The 19,699-nt window shown below is 40.4% G+C and overlaps 3 protein-coding genes and 1 long non-coding RNA gene across 5 annotated transcripts; 3 read left to right on the forward strand and 1 right to left on the reverse strand.

Annotated features, from left to right (window-relative positions):
- LOC135627779 (inactive glucose-6-phosphate 1-dehydrogenase 4, chloroplastic-like) lies at positions 1–8,845 on the forward strand. Of its 2 annotated transcripts, none has more exons than XM_065134058.1 (13): positions 1–190; positions 2,139–2,289; positions 2,611–2,852; positions 4,649–4,743; positions 5,239–5,353; positions 5,488–5,693; positions 5,847–5,955; positions 6,036–6,076; positions 6,780–6,900; positions 6,980–7,179; positions 7,697–7,897; positions 7,976–8,276; positions 8,412–8,845. In XM_065134058.1, the coding sequence occupies exons 1-12, from the start codon at positions 68–70 to the stop codon at positions 8,211–8,213; spliced, it is 1,842 nt and encodes a 613-aa protein (XP_064990130.1). In that variant the 5' UTR covers positions 1–67; the 3' UTR covers positions 8,214–8,276; positions 8,412–8,845. The 2 variants fall into 2 exon arrangements, with proteins under 2 accessions (XP_064990130.1, XP_064990131.1); XM_065134059.1 differs by having other exon boundaries at positions 9–151.
- Positions 8,846–11,018: 2,173 nt separating this feature from the next.
- LOC103970428 (transcription factor MYB108-like) lies at positions 11,019–12,224 on the forward strand. Its single transcript, XM_009384204.3, has 3 exons — positions 11,019–11,235; positions 11,336–11,465; positions 11,539–12,224. The coding sequence occupies exons 1-3, from the start codon at positions 11,100–11,102 to the stop codon at positions 12,065–12,067; spliced, it is 795 nt and encodes a 264-aa protein (XP_009382479.2). The 5' UTR covers positions 11,019–11,099; the 3' UTR covers positions 12,068–12,224.
- A 1,823-nt stretch (positions 12,225–14,047) lies between these two features.
- LOC103970429 (uncharacterized) lies at positions 14,048–15,091 on the reverse strand. The gene is made up of 3 exons (XR_670640.3): positions 14,893–15,091; positions 14,742–14,789; positions 14,048–14,660 (listed from the first exon to the last, which is right to left on the reverse strand). It is a non-coding gene; the product is annotated as an uncharacterized LOC103970429 (long non-coding RNA).
- Positions 15,092–16,202: 1,111 nt separating this feature from the next.
- On the forward strand, positions 16,203–17,028 carry LOC135626302 (UDP-glycosyltransferase 91C1-like). The gene is made up of 2 exons (XM_065131509.1): positions 16,203–16,262; positions 16,351–17,028. The coding sequence occupies exons 1-2, from the start codon at positions 16,203–16,205 to the stop codon at positions 17,026–17,028; spliced, it is 738 nt and encodes a 245-aa protein (XP_064987581.1).
- The last annotated feature ends 2,671 nt before the right edge of the window (positions 17,029–19,699 follow it).

Here is a 19,699-nt window from a genome sequence, read left to right on the forward strand (position 1 = left end):
TCTGCGGTTGGATGGAATTTGGACCGCCGAAGAGTGGAAGGAGGTCTCGCGGTTCCCGCCGGAGTCAATGCCAGTCCTACTCCCGTCGTCCGCTACGGCCGAGGCGCACGCCATGGTCTCCGTGTCTTCATCGATCGCGCGGCCCTCCTCCGTACGACTTCTCCCGCTCCCCGCCCCTCGCTTTCCTCCCGTGAGTCTTCGCGTCTCTTCTTCTACCCCGTTCTTGCTCGAATCCAGTTCCTCTTAGGTAAGCCCACACTGTACATGGAAAAGGGTTGAGGAGATCTGTTTGATCGCTTGATTTTGTATATCTCAACTCGGCCCTTCAAAGGAATTAATGCATCGGTGACTCCAATAAGTATATGATTTACTACCCGAGCTGGGTCCTCTACGTTCGCTGTGCTTTGGAATTGCTCCTAAAGGCGAAGCATTTTTTCTGGCATGGTAAGTTCCGGATTAGGATTAAGCATGTGGCAGATCCCGAAGTTATGATGCTCGTCGATATGTGTGACTGACCGAAATCGATTAGTTTGCGTCATAATAGAATTCTGATGAATGCTAGCAATTGGAATATTGTTCCTAATTACTACACGTGTGCGTGCAAGACACTTCGAACTTGGTGATCCGGTCTGGTGCTGCTTCATGCTACTTGAAGTGGGCATTGTGCTTCTTTTGCTTAATTTTGAGTCACTTGTTACCTTGATCTGCAAGGTAATGATGATTATGACGGGCATCATGCTCCGTTTGCCATTTTCTTTTTGTGCGTGTGTTACTTGTTAGTGTCACCTTGATCTGTAAGAGAAGGATGATTGTGACGTTTCATTTATACAGTTAACACTAAAGTTATAGACTTTTAAGCTGTTAGTTATATATTATTAATATAATTGGAGATTTGCATTAAAATCAATAAGTTTAGCATGCAAAAGCATCGTAAAGATTTGATACTTCCATCAGAAATCTTTTTCCTTCTTGAACTGGAATAAGCTATAATAGGAAAATCATGTCATATCAACTTATTTCCATTGTCCTTTTTCACCTATAGAACTAGCCGAAATCAAATGGCACTCATTCACTTGTTTTTGCTTGTTTTAGACATTACTAAGTGATTCTACCTAACATGCTAAACTGTAATGTCTTCTCATTTGGACAACCATTTATATGCATAGTTCAAAAAGGCTGCCAGACACACCAGAACATCAAAATTACATCTGAGCTTCATTTATTCTGGAGCTTTGAATAAATTTCCTCTGGTAAAATATTTAATGAATAGAAAACATAATGACTTAAGCATAGCTGTCCTGTAGAGCAATAACAACAACAACAAAAACAAGCCATAATATCCCAATTTGGGTTGGCATACCTGAACTGTATGAATAAAAATTTACAATTAATTCTTGTAAAATTTTGAAATAACAGCTTTCTGAATGCTTATCATACTTATCAGATTGCTTTTGCTTGTGAAACTTGAAATAGCAGTTTTCTGAACACTTTATCACATGTCCATTATTGTTTCATCATTATCAGATGACTTTTGCTTGGTTACTTTATCAGATATTTATAAATATATTGATCTTAAATGCATTACTTTGTGTAACTCTTCTTCTTCTTTAGAAACATAAACATACAAATTTGGAAGCAAGGCATCGTCCCTCCTGTGTAGCTCTGTGCCTGTGGTGAACATATTGTGAATTTTTTGTTAGCGGAATTCTATGAGCAACATACATGGTTCAGACTACACAGTGCAGATGCCTTATGAACTTTGAAATTGGCATTAAACTGATAGCCCGAATTACATTGCACTGGATGCTAAGAAGGTGCCAGTTTTAAGGTTACCCAGATAGTCATCTTGGAAATTTGTACTAATGTTATCTTGGTAGGATGCATCTGTTGTTCTTTTCTTTCTTATGCTCCTCCAAATTTTTTCCTAATTATGCTTAGTTTTCACCAGGGAATTCTGTTTTTATTGCTTTTGTATGATACTTCTGAGGAGAGATGTTGGTCTGTACATTTGCCATTTTATATATAATAGTATGTGTTTTGAACTGCACATTTGCCTTCTTATATATCATTGTATTCATGTTGGACTGTACATTTTCCTTCTTATGTATCATAGTACTGTACTGATGAAATATTTCTAGGTTGCATCAAAATGCTTCTTCCATTGTGCTGCTTCTGGTACCACCACTAGAGTTTGTGAATTAAAGATTTGGATGCTTGAGAAGCTTAAATGGCGGAAGAATTTCAGAACACATGGATGGGAAAAGAAGCCCAGGATGCTTCAAGTCCAAGGTAAAGATGAAAGTCATGATCACATAGAGGTTTTCACTATCATGTGAAAGGAGGACAGCAAAGATATGTGGTTCAGTGGTTGTTCAAGTTGAATGGTTAAATGAATATTAAAGAGCTATCAACAAAGGCAGTTTTTATTTGCTTTATCAATTATTTATTAAAATCTATGTTTGATGATGGTGCTAATCAATCTGTGAGTTAGCTGGTGTAACATTATCAATGGAAAGTATTTACAGCTTGTTCCTTCTCGGACTAATGACTTATCCTCTTTCCGCCTCTATCACACAATATTGTCTGAAGATGACATATTTATTTATGCAGATTCAGTTGAAGAAACAACATCAAATTCTGAAGTTGCAGAAAGTTCTCCTCCTAATGTTCAGCCAATTATTCCTAAATATCTTGAGTCTTCCACGGAATCTTCCTCATCTTCTGCTTATGGAAATTCAGTTGATAGAGCACCCTCTCTTTGTATAGCTGTTGTAGGAGCTACTGGTGAACTTGCAAGAAACAAAATATTTCCAGCATTATTTGCCCTGTATTATAGTGGTTTTCTTCCAGAGGTATAGTTTTCTTTGGATCCTCATCTGTTGCATCTATTTGTTTGGATGTCTTTTTTGCCTTTCCATTGTTGGCTGATGCATGTGAAATTATGTCTACATATGCAATCAACATTCATTTGTGTTTTTCAACCAATATTTGGGCTCTATTATGTATGACCTGATGATTTTAGTAGTTTTTTGGTCTACACTATTTAATTCAATTTTCTTGGCTGTTTGACTTTGCATTACATGATTGTAACTTTTTCCAAAACAAAAAGGAAAGGAAGTGAATAAAAAAACAACAATTGTAGTTTGGTATCCTGGGTCGAACCCAAATAGTTGAGACTTAAGGCGTTGTTGTTTGGTATCTTCGATACCAGATGGTACCAGTGGAGAACAGTGATCATGCCTAGCCTATTCATCAAATTTCTAGGTGTGGGCCTCTGTCGATACTTTTTGTTCTCCATGGCCAAAAGCAATGAATTGAAACCAATTTCAGTGTTTTCAGTAATTTTGTATCTTTTATGGAACTGCTTTGCAGGAAAACATGTTCCTTGCTTACTATGGTGTCCTCTTATCCCTCCCTTTCTGTCACTGTGAAACTCTTCTTTTCTGGTTGCCTTCTAAAACTTTACTAGCTTTGATGGTTGGCCTGGTTGGTTAGCAGACCTATATTCTCTGTATTTTGTGTGTTTGATTCATCATCTTCATACCGGTGTCTTCTCTCAAGTTCTGAATTACTATATGAACCTACAATATGTATCTGAACACATTGTTCTTGTAAAGTATTAAAACATCAGACTTTGTACAACAAAGCTGCATACTTGGATAACTACCAAAGCAGAGTACATACCGAGTGTGATCTTTTAAAAATGTTAATTAGGGAGGAGCAGAGTACGTATCGAAGATGATATTTTTAAAGGTTAACTAGGGGTAATGCTTAACATACATTACTGTTATTCTAATTCCTAGACCAAAGATATACTAACATGTTTAGGATAATAACATGAGTATCCCATGGTTATAAAACTTGGCTTTCTTTGATAGGTTCCTTTTACAAACTGTTTTTCATGATTTGTTATCTTACTTTATCTGATACCATATCAACAGCTTTGACACCACAGTTTTAATCTGATATCTTATTAAGAATGATCATCATCTGTACATATGACATGCCATGATCCATCATTGTAGTCTTCATGGTATAGCATGTTCTTGGTTTAGACCCAGAGTTAATGAAATAATTAAATCTCATTAACCTTATATAGTACTCTCAGGTGCTCTGCTTTGTCCTGACCATCGGACTTGACAAATTAATTGGTACTGATTTCTCAACAGGATATGCGAAATGCAAAGTATTAAATATGTTTAATCTGTTTAGATTTTAGTTGTTTGGTAATTTCTTTATCTGAGTGTTCTTGTTGTACTCGCACTTAAAATTTTATGTAACACATTGGGATGAACATTTTCCACTGTGAAGAGTAACATTTCTGTATATACTTTTGACAAGCTAGCTGGACTAAACTGATGGTTTATTTGTTGAGGTTTTGGGTATCGAGAAACATGAAATTAATGCAGATGATGGCGAGCTGAAGCATTTTGATGGAATTGTCATTCATCCAAGTCTGCAGTTTATTCTTGTAGCTAGGTTTTTGGTTCTGCTTTCTTGATTACATTAGTTTATTAATGTTTTAATTAATCTTTGTCTTCGATAACATGTACCTTATCAGGTACTATGATGCATTGTCTTTTTAGTTTTATTACGTTTAGTAAAGCTTTGTCATCTTTATCTTCTTTGCTATCCTCCCTTTTTGCAGAATGTGGGCATTTTTGGATATTCTAGAAAGGACTTGTCAGATGAGGATCTAAGAAACATAGTTGCAGCAACTTTGACTTGTCGAGTTGATCATCAGTATGTTCCCCTTTCCATCACAACATTTCTTCTGTGTAATTTCAAATTTCAAGATTTTTTTGTGCCTGTAATTACTTTCTTTCGTCTGTATTCGTTAATGGAATCTATTAACATTGGCCAAGATTTTCATTATACATCTGGAAGTATCAATTGGCAAGAACGGCACTTGTTTTCTGAAATTGGAAGTGAACGTGTTTTCCTTTTACAAGTGGTCTATAAATTACTTAAGAATTCAAAGTGTGAAATAAATATATCTCAGTTCAGGATGTTCTTATGGTTTTGTTCGGTTGTACGGGTCTCTGTATCTCTAACATCATGCTGTAACATGTTTCTTATTTTTGACTCTCTTGTAGCTTAGCTGTTGTTATGGATATGTCTCACCGAGTTTAACATCATTCTGAACTCTGAAGATTCCAAATATTTATTTTTTGATTACTTTTATAATTCAAGCAATCCAAGAAATCTTTACAAAGAATAAAAATTGTAAATGTACAGCGAGAACTGCGGGGATAAGTTGGATGCCTTTCTTGATAGAACGTATCATATAAATGGAGGATTTAACAACAAAGATGGGATGAAAATGCTTAATAGGCGAATGGAGCAAATTGAGGTAAGGTTTTAGTCTAGTTTGCTTATATATATTTTCTTATCATCTCAACTCCTGTTTCTTCAAAAGTTTCCGGACACTAGAGCTGCTTGTGGGATCATATATAATTATCAATAGCTAATATCTCACCTTCACAGGGTGAACATGAAGCAAACAGGATATTCTACCTTTCAGTTCCCCAGGAAGCACTTCTTGATGTTTCAGTTTCTCTTGCTGATAATTCCCAAACAAAAAGAGGATGGAACAGGATAATCATTGAGAAGCCATTTGGCTTTGATGCATTATCTTCACACAAGCTCACACAGTGCTTTCTGTCAAAGTTTCAAGAGAAGCAGCTGTATAGGTGCCTTGTATTTTTTAACCATCATAACATTATTTTTGTTGCATCTGTAACTAAAGATCCTTGTTTTTTATACACTCGAGTAATCTACTTTGTCATTCAGGTTACCTCTATTGAGCCTTAACATAACATTGTTCTTGATAATGTTTGTTTCAGGATTGATCATCGCCTGGGGAAGGACCTAATTGAGAATATCACTGTATTGAGGTTCTCTAATCTGGTTTTTGAACCATTATGGAGTCGGACTTATATAAAAAATGTGCAAGTATGGTGTTTTCCTTTCTGATGCATTTTGTCACACTTTATGCTTCTATTGATTTTTTGTTTGCCACATATATATTACAGGTTATCTTTTCAGAAGAATGTGGCATGGAGGCACAAGGAAGGTACTTAAGTGGCATTTCATTTGAGCCAAAAAAAAGAGGAACAAAAAAATATAAATGAAGTAATTTTTTGATGTGCTGATTATTATTGATCAGATAATCACATATTTATTGGTCTACCTCATGTGAAAGTATCAAATATTTGTCATGGGTTATCTTTGTAGATCTGTCCTTTGAACATAGAAAAAGAAGTCCTGAAAATCGAAACAGAGGAGGCTAGGGCCTACAAGTCTAGGAAGTTTGTTTGCTTGAAGAATCATGAAAAATAGTGCCCCTTTGATTTTTTAGGTTTCGGTCTGACACTCTTTTCTAACCTATCTCATTCTGACCAAGTTCAACCTCTCAATGCTATACCTCCAATAACTCTTTGCCAACATAAACATTTAAACAGGTTTTACAAGTCAGTATCCACTATGCACTTATTGAATGGTTGGCATGGTGAAATGGTTTTCATCATCGATAGGATTGCTTTATTGCCTCTATCTGTTTCAACTAGTTCAATTACTTTTTATCAGTCTGCTAATGATTACTATGGTGTCTATAGTACTAAAACATACTCATATACCAATCATGACCATAAATTGCTAAAGTCAGACAAAGAATTTAATGGTACGTGAACTTTACAGAAAGTTAGTTATACATTCTACATTCATGCTTAAATTATCTATCTAAAGTGACTAATGCTGATTTTATAAATTGTCAATAGATACTTTGGTCACTATGGTGTTATCCGTGACATAGTTCATAGTCACATTCTTCAGACAATTGCTTTATTTGCTATGGAACCACCTGTGAGTCTCGATGGGGAAGACATACGAAATGAAAAGGTAATGTATCTCCACCATATTGTTATTCCCAGACCAGGAAAATGTCAATTTACAGATGTTTGACTATGCATTTATGCAGGTCAAGGTGCTCAGATCTATCAGAAAGTTGAATCTCGATGATGTTGTTCTTGGCCAGTATAAAAATAGTGCAGATAAAAGTAGTTGTTACATGAACTCCCTGACGCCTACATTTTTTGCTGCTGCTCTGTACATTGACAATGCACGCTGGGATGGTGTGCCTTTCTTAGTAAAGACTGGAGTGGGCCTTATTAAACACAGGCAGGTGCTTTTATTTACATTGTGGTAGGAAGTAGTTTCCTTCTTTTGTTGATATTTTCATGGGTATAAATGAATTAGACCAATACGGAGAAAAGAAAATAAAAAACCGCTTGCTTTGACTTCATTTCTTACCTTCTATAAAGTTTTTTCTAGTCTGGGATGTGATAAAAGGCATGGACTAAAGAAGATAGGTTCAAACTAGCTTGGTTTAATATCTCAAGACATTAATACTGCAATCTAAGTTTTTATTATTGATAACAGTGAATCGCAAAAGAGGTGGCTTATGTTGTTATATTTAAATTGGGAGAAAGATAATAATATATTGCTTTGACAAACAAAGATTTCTACCCATGTTGCTCAGAAACACCAGCTTTCTCATTCACCATGAATTTTCTTCGGTGACTTCCTGACATAGATGATTGCAGTTTTGTTACTTGATCAGTTAGTCCTCATTTCAGGTATTTTATTGATTCATCACTATACATTACATTCTTGATAATGCATTTGTTGGGTACAGAGTTGAAATAAGGATCCAGTTTCACCATGTCCCTGGCAATTTGTACCGTGAACGCATTAGCCACAACATTGATCTCACAACAAACGAACTGATCCTACGGGATCAGCCAGATGAAGCAATTCTGTTAAAGGTCAATAATAAGGTTCCTGGACTCGGGTTGCAGCTGGATGCTTCTGAGTTAAACTTGCTCTACCGGGATAAGTAAAGGCCACATAATGTGATTCTGTGTCTATCTTTGCTTTACATAAAATGTTTGCTAAATCGATCTGTGTTTATCAGGTACAATGTGGAAGTACCCGATTCATATGAGCACCTTCTTCTGGATGTAATTGATGGAGACAACCATCTCTTTATGCGGAGCGACGAGTTGGAAGCTGCATGGAACATACTAACCCCAATTCTCGACAAAATTGAAGAGAATAAAGTGGTGCCGGAGCTCTATGAGATTGGGGGTCGGGGACCTGTTGGCGCTTATTATCTTGGTGCCAATCATGGAGTTCGTTGGGCTGATGACTAAACTCATCTTATTCTTCCGTAATGGATCGAAACATTCAACACACTCAGCGATTAGTCATTGGAGGTAAACGATACAAATATGCCTTCTCCCATGATGTTAGATCAACATATCACTTTTGTAAAGGAACGATGGATCGAAATTTTGTGACATTTAATCCAAATTATTTAATAAATGATGTGGTCTTTGGTCTCTTTCCAGAATCAGAAACTGGACGTGAAGCTGATTCCATCCTTTCTGAGGTTGCCTGGTTTCAGAACGAGTTTTCTTCACCTATCTACTTTGAAGGGATCCTTGAGCTTGCCAGGTTCGAGTCGTCTAGATTGTCTTTCTTATTGTATATATTGATCTTCTCCATGACTCCTCGCACTCCAGATGAGTTGGTAGTATCTTGTACTCACAGCTTACATGGTTGTCCATTGTCATCTGCTCCATTCTAGTGCACCCTTCCTCCTCTATCTCCTCGTCCTCCTTGTCTTTTTTCCTTCGTCTTTTTATTGTATCAACAAATAATTCTCCTTGTCCTCCTAGTCTTTTTCATTCATCTTTTTATTGTATCAACAAATAGTATGTAACGTCAGGTCAAATCAACCTGACCAAATTCTGATAATCAAAACTATAAATCTTGTCTATAATCATTCAAAATATTTTTCTTTTATCCAACCACCATAAAACTTTGAGACGTACAAGATATTTATAAGATAATTAAATAAAAAAAGAATATTTTTATTCTTAAATTTTTTTACTTGTCAACTGGGCACTTATGATCCATATGTCATTTCTTCAATGAACCTATCCAAGTTCGTAGAATTGCCCATAGCAACTCAGAATAGGAGCATGGTACCTTTTCTTCAACCTTTCTCCTGGTACGAGTTGACCGCTGCTCTTTTCCCTCCTCGTCTTTTTCTGGTTGCTTCTGGTCAACGACTAAAACTAGTTTCTCTTTTGCATAGCTTTCTCGCTACCGGACACAATGTTTGGATTAAAAGGCTTCTCCTCCGATACGATGTGGAAAGGCAGCGCCCTCGTCCCAAGCCATGTCATAGCACTTCAGTTGACCTCCAATCAGCCCCCCCGCCGTCGCATACGGTTGACCTTTCGTTAGGCTCGCAACTCTCGTCACGAAGATACAGCAGGAAGGATCGGCGAACCTTCGCAAGGCATGGTTGGCATCATCGCACAACGTGCCATCGGGCACCGATCACCGTACAATACTTGATCTGTGTCATGACGCATCACACTGCCTTCCTTGAAGCTTCCCATCCCATACTACTCGTCATCTCTACCTCTCCACCTCCACCGAGCCTACTTCGTCCCCATCGACGTTGAATCACATGTGAACTCACTTGTTCCGATGACAAAAGGGATGAGAACACGCGCGTGCGTTGGACTTCCCATCAGGTGTCAAGAGCTTACTCGGATGTCACTATTCTCATGCAACTGGCCAAAATGATCTACTAAAAGCACGAGGGAGACACTCAGGCGAAAAAGAGGAATCTGTGAGACAACCTCAGGATCACCCCAGTCGGTGGAGAACACTGGTTAAGAACGATTCTCTATGATCTCAACCCTTAATCACGATCTGATCCTAGTGTCCTGTATCATCAATCAGACTTTACTTTTTAGAATTTGATAGGGATAAATCATGATACCCCCAACTTTTCTCGTTACCTACTACCTATGATAGTAAACAATAGGTCAGTCATATTACTTCCCAACATGTGTCTATACGTTCCACTACTCATCGATTTCGTAGTTGAAAAAATAAATCTAACTCTACATTAATGATTGACGGTATGGCTTGGGTTCACCGACCTTTTCTTTCGGACGAATAACGAGAAAATTACGCCCTGCCTGACCCAAAGAAACAAGAAAATCTGATCGAAGGCGTCATCGCGATAGTCCTCAAACGCTACCCCTGGATGCACACACGAGCAAGTCGACCGTATTAAATGTTTTCGTCATATTAGGTAAAGGGAGACTTGATAGAGGCCCATCTACTTCTTCAAGGGGTCGAACCAGAATACCCCTAAAGTAAACCTATTGTGCAGGGTTGTTAATGTAGCTCGGAGGTACAATTAGAAGGCTATCGAGTAAAAAAGACCACCTAGCTTCCAAACCAAGTTTTACCATTCGAAGACTGAGTTATTCCTTCTGAACCATCTTTCTCTATAGCTTTCTTCATTATTTTCGTAATGTGTGCTCTTTACATCAGTCAAGAGAATCTAGTAAAAAAAAAAACTATACTTATTAGTCAGACCGACTGATCGATCGATGATCTGTATGTATTAAAAGAACTCAAGAAGGCGATTGCACGAGTCTATAGAACAGATCTGTTTAAGGTCGAACATTATATTAAGCATGGACGACGTAATCATATGTTAAGTCAAACATACCTGACGCACATATCAATCCTCTTTAGATACGATTCTCCTAAAAGTCAATTCTTAGGGCCTTGATATCAGCATGCTACTCTGATCAAGATATCCACTGTATCCAACTTGCTATACGAACCATGCACATTTTCCTCGATTCCTAGTGTGGACGGCAATGGAGTCTCCGGGCCTTCACCGTAATGTTGCGTCGTCACCCACTTGAGAGCTAAAGAAGTCCGACGAAGACACGGCAGAATCACACGACGGAGATAGAGAGAAGGAGAAGAAAAGTCAAACTTCAAAGGACATGTACGCTGTTTGATTTCAGTCAAAAAGGCATGTGGTTTCAGTCAGAATCACATGACCATTGCGGCTCACTCCCTCCACACGTCTTTCCTACGCCTACCATTCTATATAAGCTCAGCCTCGCTGACGACCAGACTTCAATCCCGTCCCACTCCACCTCTCATCTGCTGACCCTTTAGAGGACGATCACAGGAAGTCGGAGGAGGCAATGGAGTTCATACCACGAAGCGAGGAGGAGATGGAGCTGAGAAGAGGAGCGTGGACTGCGGAGGAGGACCTCGTTCTGATGAACTATATTGCTCTTCATGGCGAGGGGCGATGGAGTTCCCTCTCTCGTCGCGCAGGTATCGATTCTTACAGACTTGTATAATTAGCATTGAGATGAAACAGGAATCGGTAATCTAACTCTCTGTTTCTCTCTCCCTTCTGCAATCTAACCATCAGGACTGAGGAGGACAGGGAAGAGCTGCCGGCTCCGGTGGCTCAACTACCTTCGACCCGACGTCCGGCGCGGCAACATCACGCCGGAAGAGCAGCTGCTCATCCTCGAGCTCCACTCTCGCTGGGGAAACAGGTAACGCAGTGTAGCATCGACGCGAAGGCTTTGGCAATTTAGACCCTGAATAACGGATAATTATATCTTGCAGGTGGTCTAAGATAGCGCAGTACTTGCCCGGGAGGACCGACAACGAGATAAAGAACTACTGGAGGACTAGAGTGCAAAAGCACGCGAAGCACCTCCACTGCGACGTCCACAGCAAGCAGTTCAAGGACGTCTTGCGGCACCTCTGGATTCCTCGCCTCGTCGAGAGAATCCAAGCGACTTCCGGCGACTCCCCTGCCGTTGCGTCTGCCGGTGCTGAAGCTCCGACGACTTTTGGCGGGCCGGTGAACGCCATCCCGGAGCTCGCGCAGGTGAAGATGAGCCCGGAGAGCTCGAGCACGGGCGGCTGGTCGTCGGTGGACTCATTTGGGTTGGATTTCTCACCGCCTCCGGTCTCAAACGACTTCGGCGCCGGCATGCAGGGTGGTGAGGACATCAGCGGCGTCGACGGCCTCACTGGATGCTGGTCGGAGTGCGGGTATGCTGACCTGGGGTTACCGGACTTCGACCAAAGCATATGGGAGGAGGAGTTGTGGAGCATGGAAGACACATGGCTTCAGCAACAGTTTTAGGAAGGGGAGGAAGAGGCATATATATATATAAAAGATTTTTCAGACACTTTATCCTTATATTCCCATTTTTATTATTCTTTTTTAACATGTAATTAAGTCTGAAATGAAGTTTTCAGATTTGAGATGAAGTTAACTGATAAAAATAAATTTGTTCTTATTTATTGTCTCAATAATTCTTCAAAATAACAAAAAAAACGAAGAAAATCTCGAGTCTCATTTACTGCTACTTTATCTCCAGACACGCATGAATGATATATAGAACACTTTTGGCTTATCTATTGCTGCGGACGGGCACAAATAAGTGGAGGTCCCATCTGTTTCACTCTCATCATTAGTTGGCCACTCATACGTGCGATTGGAGATAGGCTTATATATATATATATATATATATATATATATATATATATATATATATATATATATATATATATATATATATATATATATATATATATATATATATATATATATTCTAAATAAAAGTTTAGGGCACCGATCACCCGAGGAGAACGTGTAGCAGAGGCTGACCGACACGTATGGGTTGCCGCCGAGAACCTTCAGGACCAGCTCACCCGGACCCGCATACACCCAAATCATTCGCTAGCGGATCAGGTGATGGGGCCCGCTAGCGACGCGCACACCTAGGCATCCGCGGGCGTCCGAGCTGGCGATGGCGGCAGGCGTTACGCGGGCGGGACTCGCGTTTCCCGTCGACGCGCCGGTCAAAACGGCTGGTTCGGTCAAAGGTCTGGTCTTCTGCTTCCTGCCTATTTCCCAGTGTGATTAGCCACCTCCGGCCATTTAATTCGAGGTTTGTTTGTAATTAGCCAATCAGGATCTGCCACGTGTTACTATAAAGATTTCCCGTAAAAGTAAAGGAATTTTGATCTAATTTTCTAACAGCAAAAGACATTTATTTTCTAATTTTATCTTTTAAATAAATAATACTCTTTACGATGACCTAATCAAGCATTTATTATGTCGCATTCAAGTGACTCACTCATATTAATTTTATATAATAACCATTTAGGTTTAGCTTTTGCATGAAGAACTATGTCTTCCAATAAAAGAAATAGAAAAGAAAAGAAAAGAATGATGATGGCATTAAAAAGCAGTATATTAATGTGATGTAAAAGTTAAAAGGGGGGAAGGAAGAGAGCAGTGAAAGCCAAGGAATCCGAACGAAGGAAACGACCCTTCATCTCCATCAGCAGCGAAAGTCTTCGAGGTAGGACAGGCCAAGGTGGTGGTCAACTCACGGATGCATGTTAAGGCCACCACCACTACCATACGAAAGCCTTCCTTGATTAGATGTTGTCGCTGGACAAGCCCTAGTGGCTTGCAAAGGAAGTCTAAAGCCGAGGCTTCTGCCATGAATGCCCATCATCACCATACCCTTTTTTGTGTTCTTCCTTTCTGCCATCAAAATATCCCCATGCTCTGTCCAATATTCCACTCTAAACCATGTTATATTGCCTGAGCTATCACGCTCTAAGTTTAATGGAGAAGACAAGCTCAACATACGAGAGAGAGTGAGAGAGAGAGGCAGTGACATATTATCACTTGGAGCCATCATAATGTGAGATTATGTTCGAGAAAATGTCAATTGGTCATATTACTAATGGAGAAGACAAGCTCAACATACGAGAGAGAGTGAGAGAGAGAGAGAGGCAGTGACATATTACTACTTGGAGCCATCATAATGTGAGATTATGTTCGAGAAAATGTCAATTGGTCATGTCATTTGAGATGACAAACTGTTATTGATCTTTGTCCGTGTTATGCTGAGGCCATGGCCATGTCTTCGCAGTTGCAGAGACCAAGGTGGATCTCTCACGGTTCGGAAGGATCGGCGGCTATCACAGCTTCCATGGACGAAGCTTTTCTGTGATTGCTGTTCTTCGCAACACAAACGTCCAAGAAAAGAGAAGGTAAATGGAGAGCTGAGGTCATTCTTTTCTCAGATAGGATCAAAACTCCTTTCACAACACACCAAAAGGCCTTTACCGAATAGAGTTGCAGTGGATACAGCGAAAACTAACATACAAAAGAAACGCAAATAATCCAACACTCTGTACATTGCGACAAACTCAACTGGTCACGAGAAGAATATTAGAGCCTGTGAAACAAAGGAAGCAGACGGCTGCAAGGCATATCTCCTCTGAACGCAAGATACAAAAACTAATTTTCATGGATGACGGAGTAGAAGGAAATACCCTAAATAGCTCAAGAGGGATAGACTGGAGAAGAGGGCAAGTGGGAAGCGAGAAGAGATGAAACGAAAGAACGGGTAAGAAGCCTGGGATGAAGAAGGAGATGACGGCGAAGATCGACCGATTAGGTCTTACAAGGCCAAGAAAAGGTCTTACAAGGTCAAGAAGACTTGCAAGGGAAGAAATGAGGAGAGAAGGATTCAGGAGGGGAGAAGCTCAGCGAGGATAGCACCGTTCCGAAGCTAACAATAAGAAAGGTCAGCGAGGATAGAACCTTCGCTGTTGACTCCAAAGGCGAACCTTTCTTCTTCATGCAGCCAATCTGGTGCACTGCCGAGGATGACGACAGAACCGATGGCCGACGGCCCTCCCATTACAACCTGCAAGTAAAAGAAGAAAAGAAGGTGAAGAAGCATAACAGGAGGAGAGGATCAACACATCTATCATATATTTCTCCCCACCAAGTGATCCAAACCCTCGTCTTCCATTCTCCACATCTAGGGCTCGACCTGCAACAGCAAGAAGACGAGAGAATGAGAAAGGAGATATCATAAGTATCACGCCCATGCATCCACCTCAGCTCAAATTCTCTTGCTCGGATGCCTAACATACCTTTGAGCGAGGGAAGGATATCTACTAGCTGGTTGGCTTCAAGGGATGATAGGGAACATATATGGAGGATGTAAGGGCAGTAGGTGTTGATCTTTAACATCCTGGCTCGGCACGTGCTAACTGTAATCATGAAGTGTTGCCCTAATAAATAAATGATAATGCTATCACTTAGATCGACAAACACATGTTAAGACGAGGTGGGTACTGAGCACAAAGACTCTCACATGAGGGTACGTGCACCACGTAAAACAACGTTGTCGCTGTCTCTTTGAAGTTTGTACAGCTCAAGTTGAGACGATGACCCCTATTTAATGAGCCTTAATCTGTGCTCCATGGGGAAGTGGGAGACCGAGTGCACGCGTCGAGCACGAGATAGACAATAATGATCGACACGGCAAACCCCAGCACGGTCTTCAAAGCGAGGGAAGCCGAGACCGGTCATACGTATGTGATTCGTGCATGCATGTGGAGGAAGATACAGGTAGAACTTTTGATTCTAAAGATTTAGAGCTGTTGCGTAGTATTGCTTATAATAACAAGCTAATCATAGAGAGACAGAAAGAGGTCGATGTATCAGAAGGAGGGGAAGAAGAAGAAGAAGAAGAAGAAGGCGCCATGTGCACTATTAGTAACCAAAAGCTCCGATCTCCATCTGGGTTAGGCGGCACCGAAGGAAGCAGCTCTAGACATCAATGAAACTTTCGCCAAGACAGTAAAGAGACAAAACCGATAAAAGAGCTTCATAATGACTTGCAGGTAAGAAGAAAACAACAGGTACTCGCTTGCACCACTGCATGAAAGGCTGTCATTTCATTCAAGTGTCAACCTTTATATCATAGATTTGAACTCTGACAGTGATCTCATGGTCCCTCATCCTTCCCTCCTTCCATCTCTCTCACACAGACACACACACAATCTGTCCCTGCTAGCCCTTGGTTTAATTCGCTCTTCCCGACGATTTAATTGCATGCCCTAGTTTGTGTGTTATCTGTTTCTGGCATTTTGCATCACTCACGTGAAGTTCATATCCAAACGCAGGTTTACTGACAGATTGACGGGGACCTGTCATGAGAATTAGGACCAGCTTCTTCAATGAACCTGATGATTTCTTTTGTTCTTCAGCTGCCAATTCTTGGGAGCTTCAGTGTGCTGCTGCATGCATGAAGGGTGAAAAGGGTGGCCTGTTTTTGATGTACCGTGCCTCAACTTACGACAACAGCGTAGTGATTTTTACTCAGCACAGACGATGATGTAAAGCATCATAGCTTTTAAATTGCATCATGTGCTCGGAGTGAAAGTGTTAATGAACGATGAGAAAGGATGCACTCTCTACTGCAAGTTTTATATATTCCTCCAAATATTACATCTCGGTATGTATATCACTATCCTCTAAATTCCATGTAGAAAACTCATGTTAATTACTTCTAACAGTGGTCAATATTAGTTCTTTCCATGTAGAAAACTCGATTTGATTTGCCTACGGCATGTATCGAGCCTGAATCAAACTCATATCGGTGCGCGGGCTCGCCGGACTGGATCCTCTTCGACTCCTTTTACTGGGTCCCCAGAGTCGCCGCCGGCCTCGGTGTACACTGCGCCTACGTCAGCCTCGTCACCGCCACCGCCAACGCCTTCATGTGGCCAGCCTTCCTGCTCGCCATCGGCGACTGGGGCCACCGCGTGAAGCCCGAGGTGATGACCACCCAGCACCGCTGGACCCCTTTCCCCACCTCGCTGGCCTACCGCCGTCACGAGGCCTTGCAGGTGCTGCACGACATGGTCGAGCTCAAGGGCCTGGGCGTGTCCGGCGCGTTCCGGCTCGGGTCTTCCCTCTCCGGGTGCGACGTCGTGACCGTGCGTAGCTGCCCCGTGCTCGAGCTCGAGTGGCTCTCCCTCCTTGGCTGGCTTTGTGGCAAGCCGGTGCTCCCTCTCGGTCACTTCCCTCCAGCTGCTATGAAGCACGACGCCGCCGGCAGCTTCACCGAAGGCAACGACTTCTTCCGATGGCTTGGCAAAAGGGAGGTTCGCTCGGTGGTGTACGTCTCCTTCGGGAGCGAGCTGCTGCGAACCAGAGAACAAGCTCACACAGGTGGCCGACGGCCTCGAGATCTCCAACCAGGGGCCGGGGACTGGTGATCACGGTTGGGTCCCCCGGATAAAGATCCTGGCCAACCCGTCGGTGGGTGGCTTCATGACCCACTGCGGCTGGAATTCCCTGGTGGAGGTCCTGCAGTTCGGGTTGCCGCTCGTGCTGCTGCCATTGGCAAACGATGAAGGGCTCAACGCCCGCCTAATGGCGGAGAAGAAGGTGGGGGTGGAAGTCCCGAGGAGGGAGGTGGCGAGGCCTTCGATGGGGATGATGTCGCAAGGACAATGAGGGTGGCCGTGGCGGACATGGAGGGGAGCAGTGCAGTGCAGTGCAGTGCAGGGCCTGGGCGAAGCAGCTGCACGCTGTGCTTGGGAACAGAGACATGCATGACCGCTACGTGAATCGACTTTGTCGAGTTCCTCAAGGAGACGGACGCCAAGCTTTGCAGCAGTCGCCTCCAAAGCCAAAACACAAAACAAAACTCTTTCTTCATTGTCATTCTACTTCGGGCAGAGATAAATCGACAACAGATTACGCATCGAATAAGTATCGAATCATAATTTTATTTTATTTTATTTTTATATATTTTAATCTTTAATTAATTTATGATATGAGGATCAATCATACATTTAAATGCAAAGGCATGATTAAAAGAAATTTCTCTCTCAAAAATATATATCATCTTAATAAATAAAATTTTCTCTTTAAAGGTTTTCTCACTTCCCCTATTCCTTCCTTCCTTCCTTCTATTTGTTTCCCTTCCCTCTATAATCCTCGTTGATCTGCTCCGATGACACCAATTCCCTTCTCTGCATTAATTTGCCTTGACGAGAGCAACTCTCGTGCAATCGAGAGCAAGCTGATCTACACATCACAGCTTTCTCTTTTGCTCTTCTTCACCTACTGCTATTGTTGTTGCTACAGTAATAATGAAACCGCTTGCTTGCTAATTTGCAACAATAGGCATCGCTGCAGCAACAATACCTCCACCTCCCCATCGTCGCATCTCTGCCCCATCGCTTACTGTCTAGATCTTGCTGTAGCCATCCTCTGTTCTTCGTTGCAGATCCAGCGATCCACCGACAATGTAATCGATCTTCATCATAGTCTCTCTTTCCTCCCGTAGGCCTTGCTTCTCCATTGGATTCTAAGCCTCTATGCATTGCCCAATTTGCTTCCATCCAGCGATTCTCTTCCTCACATCGTATCGGACGCTTCCCACAACTAGTCAGCTCTCCATTTGCTCCGGTGCTTACGCTTGTACCAAAGTGGAAGACGCGTGATTCCTCTAATAACAAATCCTAATCACAAGTTATGTTTACGTCAAAATCACCTTATTCTATAAGCTATCCAAGCTTTAGTCACTAGCTTCGTAGCACTATTGATTTCTTCATGCAACACTATAGTCAAAGTATGATCTAAGTTATAAACCATCTTTGCTAATCTCTATCACACTAGCATATTTACTTTTTTATTAATCATGATGACAATAACCCAAAAGAAAAATATTATTATTGATTATATAAAAATAAAATATATTATTATACATGATTTGCCTTTAATAAATTCTCTCCTGAAGAAAGAAGAAATCATTTTCCACACTTTTAATGACATAGGAGATGAATAGCAGCTATTATTTAAACACATGATTTACATCATTTGAAGAACTATACGATAAACTATTTAATCATGAAACTTATCCGAAGCACAAAGAAAAAATGATAGGACTTGCAATTACAGCTGAGTTTTACTAAAAAAACTAAAGGCAAGGGCTTCAGTTTTTATTGAAGTAATAAGAACTTCAATAAAAGCTCAAATAAGATGCTTCTTAGATATTTGAGTAAGTGATAAAATTATCATCCATCACTCTACTACCAACCTATTAGTCACGATGGCCATTCCAACCTACGAAACAACTTCAACTACTACGAACTACAAAGAAACATGATACACTAATAACAATCACGGTAATTAGTGAAAAATCATTTACTAACTATTTGATAAAAGGTATGTGATTGGTGATGGCGCCTAATTGGCCTCAAACAAACATCGTGATTAGTCTAGTTACTTATATAAGTAATTAGATTATCGACCCAAGTAATTTATATCATATCACATTTGATTTACAGAATCTATTCACTCACTCCGATTATAATGATAATGAAGACATTATTTTTACACTTGTTTTATGACACTAAATTCACACATAAATATTTTTACACTCGATGATATTTTGTGTGTACTTCACATAAAAAAGAATATTATTTTTATTTCTCATTCTATAAATAAAATAATACATCTATTTAGTTCTTTCTTTACTCGTTTCTTGTAAAAAAATTGAGCACAATGATATCCTTAGTCCAAAATCAAAATCAAAATAATTATTACTGGTTGTGAACTTCATATATTACTTAGCCAATATCTACAATATCTATTGATTTAGTTGCTACTCTAATTGATGTGACATTATTACCTTAGTCATTTGTCATCCTCCATTCAATAATAACTAATTTCTCGTTATTTTTTTTAACTTTTAAATCAAGTAAAACTATTATTTATCATGATGCTTGCTTTAGTAATAAAAGTCACGTACTATCTTTTGAAATATCTTTTATATCCTACTCCAAACAACTTGAAATTATTTATACTAATATCTGAGGCCATATTCCAATCACTTTCTTTGATAATTTAAAATTTTATATTATTTTCATAAATTAC

The sequence above is a fragment of the Musa acuminata genome, chromosome BXJ2-11 (assembly GCF_036884655.1).
Source record: "Musa acuminata AAA Group cultivar baxijiao chromosome BXJ2-11, Cavendish_Baxijiao_AAA, whole genome shotgun sequence".
Taxonomy (NCBI): Eukaryota; Viridiplantae; Streptophyta; class Magnoliopsida; order Zingiberales; family Musaceae; genus Musa; species Musa acuminata.

Excerpts from the sequence above, each read along its gene's own strand:
- LOC135627779 (XM_065134058.1), top strand. The coding sequence starts at position 68 with ATGCCAGTCCTACTCCCGTCGTCCGCTACGGCCGAGGCGCACGCCATG. Across the intron at positions 2,290-2,610 it reads CAGGATGCTTCAAGTCCAAG|ATTCAGTTGAAGAAACAACA; the intron begins GTAAAGATGAAA and ends TTATTTATGCAG. Across the intron at positions 5,694-5,846 it reads CAAGAGAAGCAGCTGTATAG|GATTGATCATCGCCTGGGGA; the intron begins GTGCCTTGTATT and ends TGTTTGTTTCAG.
- LOC103970428 (XM_009384204.3), top strand. The coding sequence starts at position 11,100 with ATGGAGTTCATACCACGAAGCGAGGAGGAGATGGAGCTGAGAAGAGGA. Across the intron at positions 11,236-11,335 it reads TTCCCTCTCTCGTCGCGCAG|GACTGAGGAGGACAGGGAAG; the intron begins GTATCGATTCTT and ends TCTAACCATCAG. Across the intron at positions 11,466-11,538 it reads CACTCTCGCTGGGGAAACAG|GTGGTCTAAGATAGCGCAGT; the intron begins GTAACGCAGTGT and ends TATATCTTGCAG.
- LOC135626302 (XM_065131509.1), top strand. The coding sequence starts at position 16,203 with ATGAGAAAGGATGCACTCTCTACTGCAAGTTTTATATATTCCTCCAAA. Across the intron at positions 16,263-16,350 it reads CCTCCAAATATTACATCTCG|AAAACTCGATTTGATTTGCC; the intron begins GTATGTATATCA and ends CTTTCCATGTAG.